General features: G+C 44.8%; 1 protein-coding gene across 1 annotated transcript in view; it reads right to left on the bottom strand.

Annotated features, from left to right (window-relative positions):
• The window catches only part of Edem2 (ER degradation enhancing alpha-mannosidase like protein 2), a 28,986-nt gene extending 19,005 nt beyond the window's left edge, over positions 1 to 9,981 (bottom strand). Inside the window, exons 1-4 of the mRNA XM_041670469.1 lie at positions 9,780 to 9,981; positions 9,435 to 9,545; positions 6,768 to 6,807; positions 2,622 to 2,727 (exon numbers count right to left, since the gene is read on the bottom strand). Of these exons, the coding sequence (XP_041526403.1) occupies positions 2,622 to 2,727; positions 6,768 to 6,807; positions 9,435 to 9,545; positions 9,780 to 9,886 (364 nt within the window). The 5' untranslated portion in view covers positions 9,887 to 9,981. The remainder of the gene's footprint in view (positions 1 to 2,621; positions 2,728 to 6,767; positions 6,808 to 9,434; positions 9,546 to 9,779) is intronic.
• Between the last annotated feature and the right edge of the window lie 2,070 nt (positions 9,982 to 12,051).

The following is a 12,051-nucleotide window of genomic DNA, read 5'->3' as shown; positions in this document are numbered from 1 at the left end:
TCCTGGCCAGAGTCCATCATCCAGCCAATATTTAACTAAAGTTTGCTTCAAATTTGGCTCAAAAATTGTAGAACAGGTCTTTCTGTCTCAATTCTCAGGTTTAACAGTTAGGGAACAAATCCCAAGAGAGGCCATGACTACAACCAGGAACTCACAAACTTTATGGTCTGAATTTGTGTGAACTGAACAGTCTAGGAAACCTCAAATGGTAGCATAAACACGGCGCTGTGGGCATCTGAAGGGTTCAGTTTTGCAGGAGTAGAGATCTGACCCGAGACCTTGTCATGCCTGGCAAGTTCTCCACACGAAGCCACATCCCCAGCATTAAAACGGGCTTTGTAGGAAGTGCCTCACGCCACACGGCAGAAATCAACAACAATAACCTGGGGAAAAAGCACGTTCCATCCAGGCCTCTAAGAATCCAATTGGTGGAGTCTAGGAAATGTGCCTACAGTAAATAATACAAATAAAAAATTTAAATCTCAAAACAGCATTGTGGAAAGGAAGCTTCTGATAACAACAGAGGTAAGGTGCACCACCATGTCAGACGCTGGGGTTTTCACAAAGAGGACAGAAAATAATTATCAGAAATACACGTAAAGAAATGAAAGAGACTGGATATAGAAAGACGTAATAAAAAACAGTGAAAAAAAATTGACCAAGTATATTTATAAAAGTACCATTTTTTCTAAAGATAAAAATACAATAATTATGTGAAAATTGCATGATTTGCTAGTACATAAGATATACATGACGAAAGACCTAGCGGACTTGAAGACAGCCAAAGTTATCCAGAGTGCAACAGGAAGATATAGAGTGTTCCCTAGATACAAGAGCAACTTAGGGGACAGGGTGAGAAGTCACGTTGAAACCAAAATAAATAGGTAAATAAATAAATAATAAATAAATGGGAGAAAATAGGTGAGAGGCATTATTTGACCAAGGAAAAACAGCAACTTATAGACCCAAGAAACCTAAGCAAAATAAAAAGAAATCCACATTGATATACACAACGTAAATGTAAACATTGCAAAACATCAAAAAGAGAAAAGATCTGTTTTCCCACTTGTTCCCTCAAACAAAGGATTTTAAAAGCGCCTACAGTCTGGGTGACAATGGGAGACGGCTGCACTCCTTCACTGTGCTGTCTTCTCAATGGCCACAGGTACTTAGAATTTTCCAGAATAAGATGCATTTTAAAAGGACAGAAACATATTTATCTACAAAGAAATGATCGTGAGATTGGTAAACATTCTTAACAAAATGAAAGCAGAAAACAGTGGAAAAATTTCTTTGATAGACTAAGAGAAAATAATCATTAGCAGCGGCCATACATGCAGAAAAAAATGTCTCCCAAAGACCGAAGGAAGCGAGACAAAGACATTTTCGTGTAAACAAAATCTGGGAAAGTTTGCCAAGAACATATCCACGTAAAGGAAAAGTCTGAAGTTCTTTAAAGAAAAGACCAATCACACATAACAAGGCCCGAGACACTAAAGCAAACAGAGACAGCCAGAGAGGTGGTAAGGGGCTGGAGAAGTGGCTCAGTTTGTGAGGTGCTTGTCCTGTAAATATGAGGACCTGAATTCCATCCTTAACATCCATGTAAACGAAGTGAGTGTGATGGTACACACTTGCAGTCCCAGTGCTGGGGAAGCAGACAGGAGGATGGCTGGGCTCACAGGCCTGCCAGGCCTGCCAAGGCAGCAAGCCCCAGGTCCCAGTGAGGGACCCTGGCTCAGAACACAAGGTGGACAGCTCCTGATGAATATTACCAGGATCTGACCATCTGACCAGGATGGGCCCTTGCATGAACACGCGCATGTGCACGCAAGCGTGCACAGACACACACACATACTAAACACATGAGTAAACCTAAGCTTCAACTATAAAGAACTAAACTATGGAACTACAGTACATGTGTTCTCTGTCTTACCACAGAGAGTAGAGATTTTTTTACTACTTCTAGAATTTGATAAGTTATTTGTTTAGACTTTGATAAGTTATTTGTTTATTTGCTAAGAAAGCTATTTTAGAAGATACCGCACACAACTTCAACATAAATAAGAGGAAAATGGGAGCTGGGTGTGGTAGCTCATGTCTGTGATCTCAGCGAGAAGAAGGCTTTGGCTTTGAGGTCAGCTTGTCCTACATAGTGAGTTGTAATCCAGCCTTGGCAACAGTGTGAGGACCATGTCTCAAAAAAAAAAAAAAGCCACTATCGGGGTGTGGTGGTACATGCCTTTAAACCCAGCACTAGGGAGGTAGAGGTGGGGGGAGCATACTGAGTTTAAGGTCAGCCTGGTCTATGCAGTCAGTTTTTGGCCAGCCAGAGTTACAAAGTGAGACTAAGTCTCAAAAAGCAAAAAATAATAAACCAAATCAAAAAACCACTTTCATCATCCACAAAGTTCAACCACATAACAAAAACCTTCAGGAAAGCAGAGATAAACCTTTCCTGTTCCAACACCAAGGAAACAGTATTTACTCTGGGAGGGGGCAGCACTGTCTGTCACTAGTCTGGACCAGTGTCCTGGAAAGGTGACCCCCAAAGACCTCATTTCCCATTTTGGTAGCCAGAGACCACGCCTCTATTACAGGCCCCAGAAGGCAGTGCTCACCTCGGATGTTGGTTTCAAACACAGAGGCATTCACGTCAATATCAAAGTCCACGTTGTCCTGGAGAACCTCCACCACTCTTTGGAATTCAGAGGTATTCCCCAAAATCTGGAATGAAAGAAAACCCTGACCACACTGCTCCCCAAGCATGGACGAAGTTTAGATGCTGGTGTGCCCTCACTCTTTAGTCAAGACTCTGTCGTCGGCTCAGCTACGCCAAGCCAGCAACCACACAGAAACCTAGTCTAACTTCCTGGTCCATTTAAACGGATCCTGTACAAACAAAGCAGGGTCAGTAGTGGACATGAGCTGTTTGTAGCTCCCCAGTCCTTTGTACCTTGTGGAAAACAATGACAGTTGCTTCCCAATGTTCTTTACCCCAAAGCCTCCTGCCAGAGGCCAAGCACCATGAAGCCACTGGCTTCCTTTGCTTCGAGAGGTCACTATGTGACCATACTCTGGTACTTGTGACATATATTAGAGGGAACAAATCTCTTCCTAACAATAGACAGGGCTAGCACGGCTTTTACTCTGGCCTTGCTTTTCTGCCTTGAGAACAGACACAGTTTCTGGAGTGGTGGCAGCTATGTTTCACCATGGGGTACCAAGCATGAAAATAAAAGCCATACGATGGGAGAGGAGGAAGCTACAAAGAGCCCAAGTCTCTGGTGCCACGTTACTAATGAGACTCTTTACTAGAAGAAAAAATGACCTCTTGGCTTTCTTTTTCTTTCCTTTTCATTTTTGAAAGATATATTTTATTTTGTGGGTTTGAGGGCTTTGCCTCCACACAGGTGTGCCACATTCACACTTGGTGCCCTTGGAGGCCAAAGTAGGGGATTGGAACTCCTAGCACTGGAGTTACAGATGGTTGTGAGCCACCATGTGGGTGCTGGGACCCAAACCCAGGCCCTCTACAAGAGCAACAGTGCTCTTAACCACCGAGCCATCTCTCCAGCCCGGAAACTGTATGCGTCAAGGATGGGTCACGTTTTCATTCAGCTTCGTGGTTCTTATTCATTTGGGGTTGATAGGGATTGAACCCATAGCCTCATGTATAAGGCAAGGATTCTGTCAACTAAGCCGTTTTATCCTCTCTTTTACTCGGGAAAATAAATCTGTTTAAATCACAGTCAAATGTTACATATGTGTGTGTCTACATGTATGTGTATATAAACATATGTGTTGTATGTGGATATACATACATGGAGGGAGAGAACATGTAGGAAGTAGAGGTGGAGAGAAGAGAGAGAGATTGACAGAGAGAGAGAGAACAAACTTGTTTGCTTAGATGGTCTCATACAGCCCAGGCTGGCCTCGAACTCACTATATAAGCCAAGAATGGCCTTGGACTTATGATGTTCCTAGGATTGTGCCACCATGCCTAACCTGATATATATTAATTTTTCTGCTAATAGCACCCCAAATTTCCATTGAATACTCTTCCTCCCGCAGTCACTCCCATAATTCTGGAGCGGGTGGTCCCATGTCCCCAGCTGTGGAGTGCGTACTTCACTAGGACCAGCCAAGGTACCATATCCCTTCCCCAAGTGATACTATTTGGAAATACATATGTGATCTAAATCTGATCAGTAAAAACTTACTCCTTGGATTAAAAGGAAAGGATGACACTTTGACCATACTGTTTCTTAAACTGGAGTATGCCGAAAAGCAACAGGCTGACATACTACTTAAGAAGACCGAGAACACAGCAGGCAAGAAAGCAGAGATAAAAGGTGGAAGGAGAGTCCTGCTGACGTCATCTGTCTCTCTGGATCAGGTCTGAGGCCAGCCTTTGATCTGGACTTTTTAGTTATCTGATTGAGCTTGTCTTCCTGCCTAAGTCAGTTGAACTGAGCCTCTGTTTGCAGTCCAAACAATTCCTGACTATCCCAATGCTCAAGCTCTCTAGGAGGAGGGAGCCAGCCTACCTGCTGTCCGGTTTCTCTCACTGTTCACCTTCCGCTAGCTATCTTCTCTGCAGTAAAACTACCCATTCTCCTCCAGTTCCCTTTCCTCCCACTCAAAACTCCAGCTCCTCACTGGGGAGTGTCACCTGTTCTACCATGCCTCTGATTCTTCTTCCCTTCAGGACCCCTAAGAACTCCATCCACTACTGCCAGGGTCTCTATTCCTTTCTACATTAAACAAGACAAGATGAAAAGACCTTTGCGATGGCAGAGGCCTCATTCAGCCTTATATTTCTCCAGAGTGCCAGATGCAGCTCAGGAAGCAATTACTTGACAAATGTTTGTTGATCTCACAAACCTTTCTTCACTCGGCAGTCCGTGATCTCAAAGCAGAAATTTCATAACTTCCTGTCTCATACTTAAGAAATGCCAGTGGCTCCTCCATACTCTCAGATGAAGGAGCATAGCATAGTGAAGAAGAGCTGCAGCCCCCAGCCCCACCATCCCCCCAGTGTCACCTGTCCCTCCTCTCTCCAGATTCCTAGGGAACCTGGCCTCCCTTCCATTCACTGCATTTGCTTCCAACTCTCCTGCCACAGAGCCTTGCACTAGCTGGCCTGGAACATGCTTCTCCCATCTCTTTCCCAGTTACCACCAGCTCCTCGTTCAAATTCCATCTCCACTTTCACATCACTGCCTCCGAGAACTTCTCCCAAGCCTCCTTAGTCTAGGTCAGATCCTTTTTTTTATTTTGGGGTTTTTTTGTTTGTTTTTATTTCCAAGACAGGGTTTCTTTTGTATATTTCTGGCTGTCCTAAAACTCACTCCATAGACAAGGCTAGCCTTGAACTCAGAGACTGGCCTGCCTCTGCCTCTTCCTTCCCAGTGCTGGGACTAAAGGCGTGCACCACCACACCCAGCCAGATCATTTTTGTTAAAAAAAAAAAAAACTTTCCATTACAAAGCCCTGGACTCAATGGGTGATTATCATTTTTTATGGCTATTCTTTGATTCTGTGTGTGTTTCCAGTGCTAACATCTCAAACTCCAGGCAAACAGAGGTCATTTCTGTTTAAACTCGCCATTTTGACTCCCAAGTTTAGCTCCAGGCTTGGGATTTAGTTGTCTTCAATAACTTTTTGATAAATAGATAAGAATATACAAATTAACAGTAAACAAAAAATTATAAGCCAAACCATATTTATATAGTGTTCATAGTCACATAAATATTATAGATGTATAAAAATGAGGAGTGGCCAGGCAGGGTGGTAAATCTTTATCATCTTGGCACTGGAGAGGCTGAGGCAAGAAGATTGCCAAGCTTGAGGTGTGCCTGGCTAAGCAACAAAACCCTGGGTGGGGTGTGTGAACAGGAGACAGTCATGGATTCGAGTCACATTAAATTAAGTTTAAGTCTGAGTTCTGTTTTTAATCTTTCTAAGCATCACATTTCTCAGCTATAGGAAGGAATAAAATAATGAAGTCATAAAACCATGAGATTATTGGAAGGATTAAATAGGATGATGCATATATTGTAATCTGGATAAGTAATCATGGGAAACTGTGTGGACGTCTATAGGTTTCCAACAGGTAGTACTATTTTGAGTGGTTACAGAAACTCTATCAAGTGAGTCTAGCTGGAGGAAGTAAGTAACTGGGGGGGGGGGGGGCAGCATGGGGGAAGGACCTTGTCCCTGGTCCATCCTATCTCCTGATCTGTTTCCTATTCACCATGAGACGAAGAAGCATCTCTGCCACATTATTGCCCAAGCACACAGAGCTAGACAATCATGTGCTGAAGCCTCTGAAACCGTGAGCCTACATAAATCCTTCCTCCTTTTAAACTGTTCTCTTGTGTGGTCATAGCCATGATAAACACTGACTAATACAGCCTGTAAAGGCCTTAGCACAAGGCATACACAAGACACAGTAAGCAGTGCTGTTATCTTATGGTCACTGCACATGGCTACTAGAACGTCTCTGTGTCTCTCACTGACCTGGGCAAGTCTACCGCAGGTCCTCTATAAATATCTGTTCAATGACTGAACCTGCGTAAGTTGGTTTTCTCTTGGAACTTGGAATTCTCTACTATGCAGTTGGGTAACCAAGGCCTGGTGGCTCAGAATCATGAGATAAAGACCTAGGAGAAGAATTTACTTTTTACCCACAGACAAGCAACCAAAAGAGGAAGGATGTCGGTTAGGCAATGGTAGCGAGGGAAAGAAATAGGGATACTTACCAGCAAGGTGTCCAGGGCATCAATCAGCGTCAGAGAGAAACTGTAAAAAGACAAAGTCCCAACTGCTTCATAAGAACATCAAACACCGGATTCATAACCGCCCAGATCAGATTCGCCCAAAACTCAAATGAGGCACAGTGATGTTCTTAAATATCCCATGTACAGTTACAACTGAGGAACCAGAGGGGAAGGCAGAGCCTTCTGACTACCTGATGTAGCTCAGCTGTAATGAACATTCGCCCATGTTTCCTGGCATCTTCCTAACCATGGGGAGGCAGCACAGATTGTAACACACTAACAGCTGGAGAATGCTCAAGGCTGTGTCACTTATAACATCAAGAGCTAGAAATTACTGGCTGCTCACAAACTGAGGAGTGATGAACAAACTATGATACAGACATTATTAAGACATGGTTATCAGAGTTCTATGTACTAATGAGAAGATCATGCTGTTAAGTGAAAACACCACGTATGAAGTAAACTATATAGCATGTTTTCATCTGTACTTCAAATAAAAAAAAAAAAACCATACGCAGGGCTGGACAGATGGCTCAGGGGTTAAGAGCACTTACTGCTCTTGCAGAGGACCTGAGTTTGACTCCCACAATAACATGGGGTTCAGAACTGCTGGCAACTACAGTTGCAGGGACTCTAGCCAGGAGCCTCCACAGCCTCCTGCACACATATGGTACACCTAAATTTGTGCGAAACAAACACACGAATCATTAATAAAATTTAAAAAGCCATACTGACAGAAAGCAGGTATGCTGCTGTTAGGGCCAGTAATAGCAGAGGGATAATTTATAGAGCACACGGAAATTTTTTAGGGTAAAGAAGTATTCTAGGGCTGGAGATGGCTCAGAGGTTAAGAACACTGGCTGCTCTTCCAGAGGACCAGGGTTCAATTCCCAGTATCCACACAGCAGCTCACAATGGTCTGTAACTCCACTTACAGGATCTGGCACCCTCACACAGACACACATGCAGGCAAATCATCAATGCACATAAAATGTAAAAAATATTCTATATGCTAGTTTTGTAGTGGCTACTATACATTTAAAATAGGTGTTTTATTATATACAAATTATAACAAGTTCCTTTTTACAAAGTTAAATTTTAATAAGCTAATTTTTTTACAGCGATATACAACAGCCAGGTGTGGTATATGGCTGCAGCCCCAGCACCGGTAAGGCTGATACAGAGGGACTGAGAGTTTAAAACCAGGCTGGGTTACATAGCAAGATCCTGTCTCAATAATAAAGAATACATATCTGCGCATGGACTCTAGGATGATATAGAGGACAGGTAGTGCTGGAGCTCTACGGAATGAGAAAGTCATGCATGATTCCGTCCTGCTGCAATTAGCCATTTGTTTGTTCTTGCCTTTTGTTCCAACTATAAAATAAAACATGACACAAGCTCTTAGCTTGCTTGTCTAGTTCTTGGCACAGAAAGCATGCCATCGTTTAAGAATACTTGTTTAAAAAAAAAAGATAATAAGCCAGGAGTGATGGTGAGCACCTGCAATCTCAGCTTAGGAAGTGGAGGCAGAAGCGCCAGGAGTTTGAGGTCGTTCTCAGCTATGTAATGAGTTTGAAGCCAGCCTGGGCTATGTCAGACCCTATCTGAAAACAAAACATACACACACACACACCACCTGGGCTATGTGGGACCCTATTGAAAACACACACACACACACACACACACACAGAGCCTGGGCTACATGGGACACTATCTGAAAACACACACACACATACACACACCGCCTGGGCTATGTGGGACCCTATTGAAAACACACAGGCACACACGCGCACACACACGGCCTGGGCTACGTGGGACTCTATCTGAAAACACACACACACATACACACACCGCCTGGGCTATGTGGGACCCTATTGAAAACACACAGGCACACACGCGCACACACACCGCCTGGGCTACGTGGGACTCTATCTGAAAACACACACACACACACACAGCTCCAGATTATAGCCCTAACCCCCAAGAGTGTTAAGAGAATTAAATGGGACAGCACTAAAAGCGCATGGCAGTGTTCAATCCCTGTCTGTTTCTGCTAATGCAATGGTTCTTCACTGAGCTGGGTTTTTATTCTAGTGAAATTGAAAAATGTGATAGCACAGGAATTACTAACAGAAAACGAATCAGGTGACTTGTGTGCATGGTGGTGATGGGAACTGAAACTGGGGAGGTGAGGAAGATAGCGGTGACACGAAACAGTGGTATGAAGATGGAGGGGAAATATTTTCCAGTCATACAGAGAACACAACTACAAAGGACCTTCCATCTGGGGAGAGTAACACCCCCTCCTGGAGCTGGGGGCCCACCTATAAAATGAAGAAGTTGAGTTTTCTGACTCTTGGAAGTTCTTTCAAAAGATTCTGCGACTCCAGAAATGTGCCCAAGTGTTCCTGTGTGGTGCCTGTTCCTACCGAGTCCAGAGGTCTAGCCTGCTGGATGATTAATCCAAGATTAATCCATGACTTTTTGTACTGTGAAAGCTGTGTAGACTCTGACAGCGTTGGTTTGGATTGAGGGGAAGGGGTTGAATCAGCCCAGGCCGGAAACGATCCAGAATCAGTGAGACCTTGAAGCCACCAGCCCTCCTAAGACCCCAGCCAACCCCCTTGGCCCTCAAGCTCGTTCTACCTGCCCCAGGTGTCGTGGCCGTCACAGGTGAGAGGTCTCAGCTCATCGTAGGGAAAGGCATTTTCCAGGTAACTGTCGTAGGCGTGGTAGAACATGGCCTTGACTCGCTCCCTGGTGCGAGGGATGAGAAATAAGGTAGGGGGCCAGAACCCAAAAAACCAGGCGGGAGAAAGGAGCAGACACAGGACGGAGAGTGGGAACCACCATGTGATTTCTGCCGAGGGCCCAGCAGCGGGACCGATCACGTCAGGGTAGGGGTCCTGGGGCAGAGGGAAGGGAAGGGGCCCGGTGGGCGCTTGCCAGTCAGTCCCCAGCCGTGGAGAGCAGGAGCCTGGCCCCCTTCACCTGTAGTGGGCGGGGTCGGGCGCGGTGCCGTCGGGGCCTGGCGCACCATGGTGCAGGGGCAGGAGCACGCACACGAGGCCGAGCGAGATGAGCAGCCGGAAAGGCATAGAGCTCGTGTCCTGTCAGTGCCGCCGCAGCAGCTGCAGCCACCGCCACCCGCTCATCCTCCGAGCCGCTGCTGGTTCTTCCGGGGATACGCACCACGACGCCTGCGCATAAGACAATAAGCCACTCATTTCCTGACTACAAGACCCAAGATGCAATGGGCAGTGGAACACTGGCAAAAGAGCATCTCGGGATAGCTACTCTACAGAGAGGAGTTCAACGTGTCTTAAGGACAGTGGCTACTGTGGCTGCTGTTAGTGATGTTTTCACAACCCCAGTTTCCGTTTGCTGAGCCCTTACTGCGTAGTAAAGCGTCAAGGAACACTTTACAGGTGCTGTCTAGACTAGGTTCTTTCTTTTTTTTCCAAATACCTTTTTAAGAAGGATCCAGCAGGGACTCAAGATTTGAAAAGATGTCTATAAAAGATGGATGGAAAGTGTTCAGCTTTGGCCATTGTTAGACACAAGGTTTCCCAACCACTTCCCCGATTGTGTAAGTAAACTCTAGAATTTTCCCAAAGCCGTCACTCCTAAGGTTTGCAGAAATCCCTTTTGTTCTAGGAATTTGTAAATTTATAACCGTCTTTCATTTTAAGGTGTCATGACATCATGGTCCCTTCAGTCTCTAAATCAACCAGAACTTTGCCCGTCCCAGTACCCCGGACCACCTCAGTGGCTGCCGCCCTTCATTGTCCCCGGTACTACTGCTTTGAGAACATCTGGGCAGTTTTCCCACTTCCTTTCTTGCTAGGTCCTGGACTTTGTCAGTGCGTTAGCCACAGCAACACCCATCCTGGTCAGTGTGGTGAGCTGTAGAGACAACCCTGTGTTTGAAGTTAATGCGGCTTCATTACAACTCGGCCATTCACACACAACCTATCTGTGTAACCTTAAAGGAGCCTCTCCCCTCCTCTAGGCCCAGCATCCACATTTATAAAAGGAAGGATTTGACCAATCGGATCTTTGAGATCCTTTTAACTTAGACTTTTCTGTAATTCTAAGGTTGCCCACTCTGTGCTGAAAAAAGCCAGAGGAAAACGTCTGTTTGGTTTATTGAGTACAGTGCAGGCAGGCTTGGCTTCCTTTTAAGATTATTGTTCTTTGACAAGTTCGTGTGTGTGTGTGTGTGTGTGTGTGTGTGTGTTCTGGTCAGTGCCCCTCCCCATTGCCCTCCATCCTCCTCCTCTGCTCTGGCTGACTCCTTTTTCCCCAGCAAGCCCCTCCTACTTCTATATTTTTACAGCTATTGTTTGTGACACACTAAGTTTAATTAGGGCTGCTCATATGAGCATAGGTGAGGAGTTAAGGACAAGTTTTGGATTCAGCATAATTTTGTGATTTTATTTACTTATGTATATGAGGGTTTTATCTGCATGCATCTCTATGCATCACATGCAAACCTGGTCCCCTCTGAGGCCAGAAAAGGGTATGGGATCCTCTGGGTCTGGAATTAAAGATACTGTGAACCTCCATGTGGGTGCTGGGGCTTGAACCCAGGTCCTCTTGAAGAGTAGCCGGTTATCTTAACCATTGATCTATCTCTCCAACCCCAATCCAGCATTCTTGAAAATATCCCTCAATAAGTGTCCCAATGTGCCATTAGTTGACAAGCAAATTGAACACCATATCTAGCCTAGAGACACTGAGTGGTGCAGGGTCAAGGGTAAATGTGTGGGTATTAAATTGGGGCATTATAAGTGTGAACTCACCTTTTCTCTCTCTCTCCTCTGTAAATTAGGAAGAATATTAATATCTGCTTAATAGGATTTGAGAATTTAGTAAACTACATAAAATGCCTATAATACTGCCAGAACAAACTCTGAATAACTAGGAGAATATGTTTTTTGAAAATGTGGGAGAGGGGCCAGGTAGAAGGGAGACCACAGGAATCTGAGACCTGGATAACAGCACAGAGACACTGTATGAGTTTCCCAAGACACTGTAACAAGTTATCATCAACTTGGTAGTGTAAAACAAGAGAAATGTATTCTCCCATTTTGTTTTTAGTTTGGGTTTTTATTGCTGTGAAGAGACACCATGACCACTGCAACTCTGTAGTGATGAGGCGAGCAGGCCTGCTTTTTGTCCCACCCAGCTCCCGCATGGCTAGCTTTACACCCAAAATAACAACACACAAATTGTATTCATTTAAGCCGAGCGGTGGTGG

This window comes from Microtus oregoni, unplaced genomic scaffold (genome assembly GCF_018167655.1).
Source record: "Microtus oregoni isolate MIOR12 unplaced genomic scaffold, Mior012 000020F_ref0000438, whole genome shotgun sequence".
Classification (NCBI taxonomy): Eukaryota; Metazoa; Chordata; class Mammalia; order Rodentia; family Cricetidae; genus Microtus; species Microtus oregoni.
The sequence above is the reverse complement of the archived record's forward strand: the minus strand, read 5'-3'. Positions and strand labels throughout refer to the sequence as shown.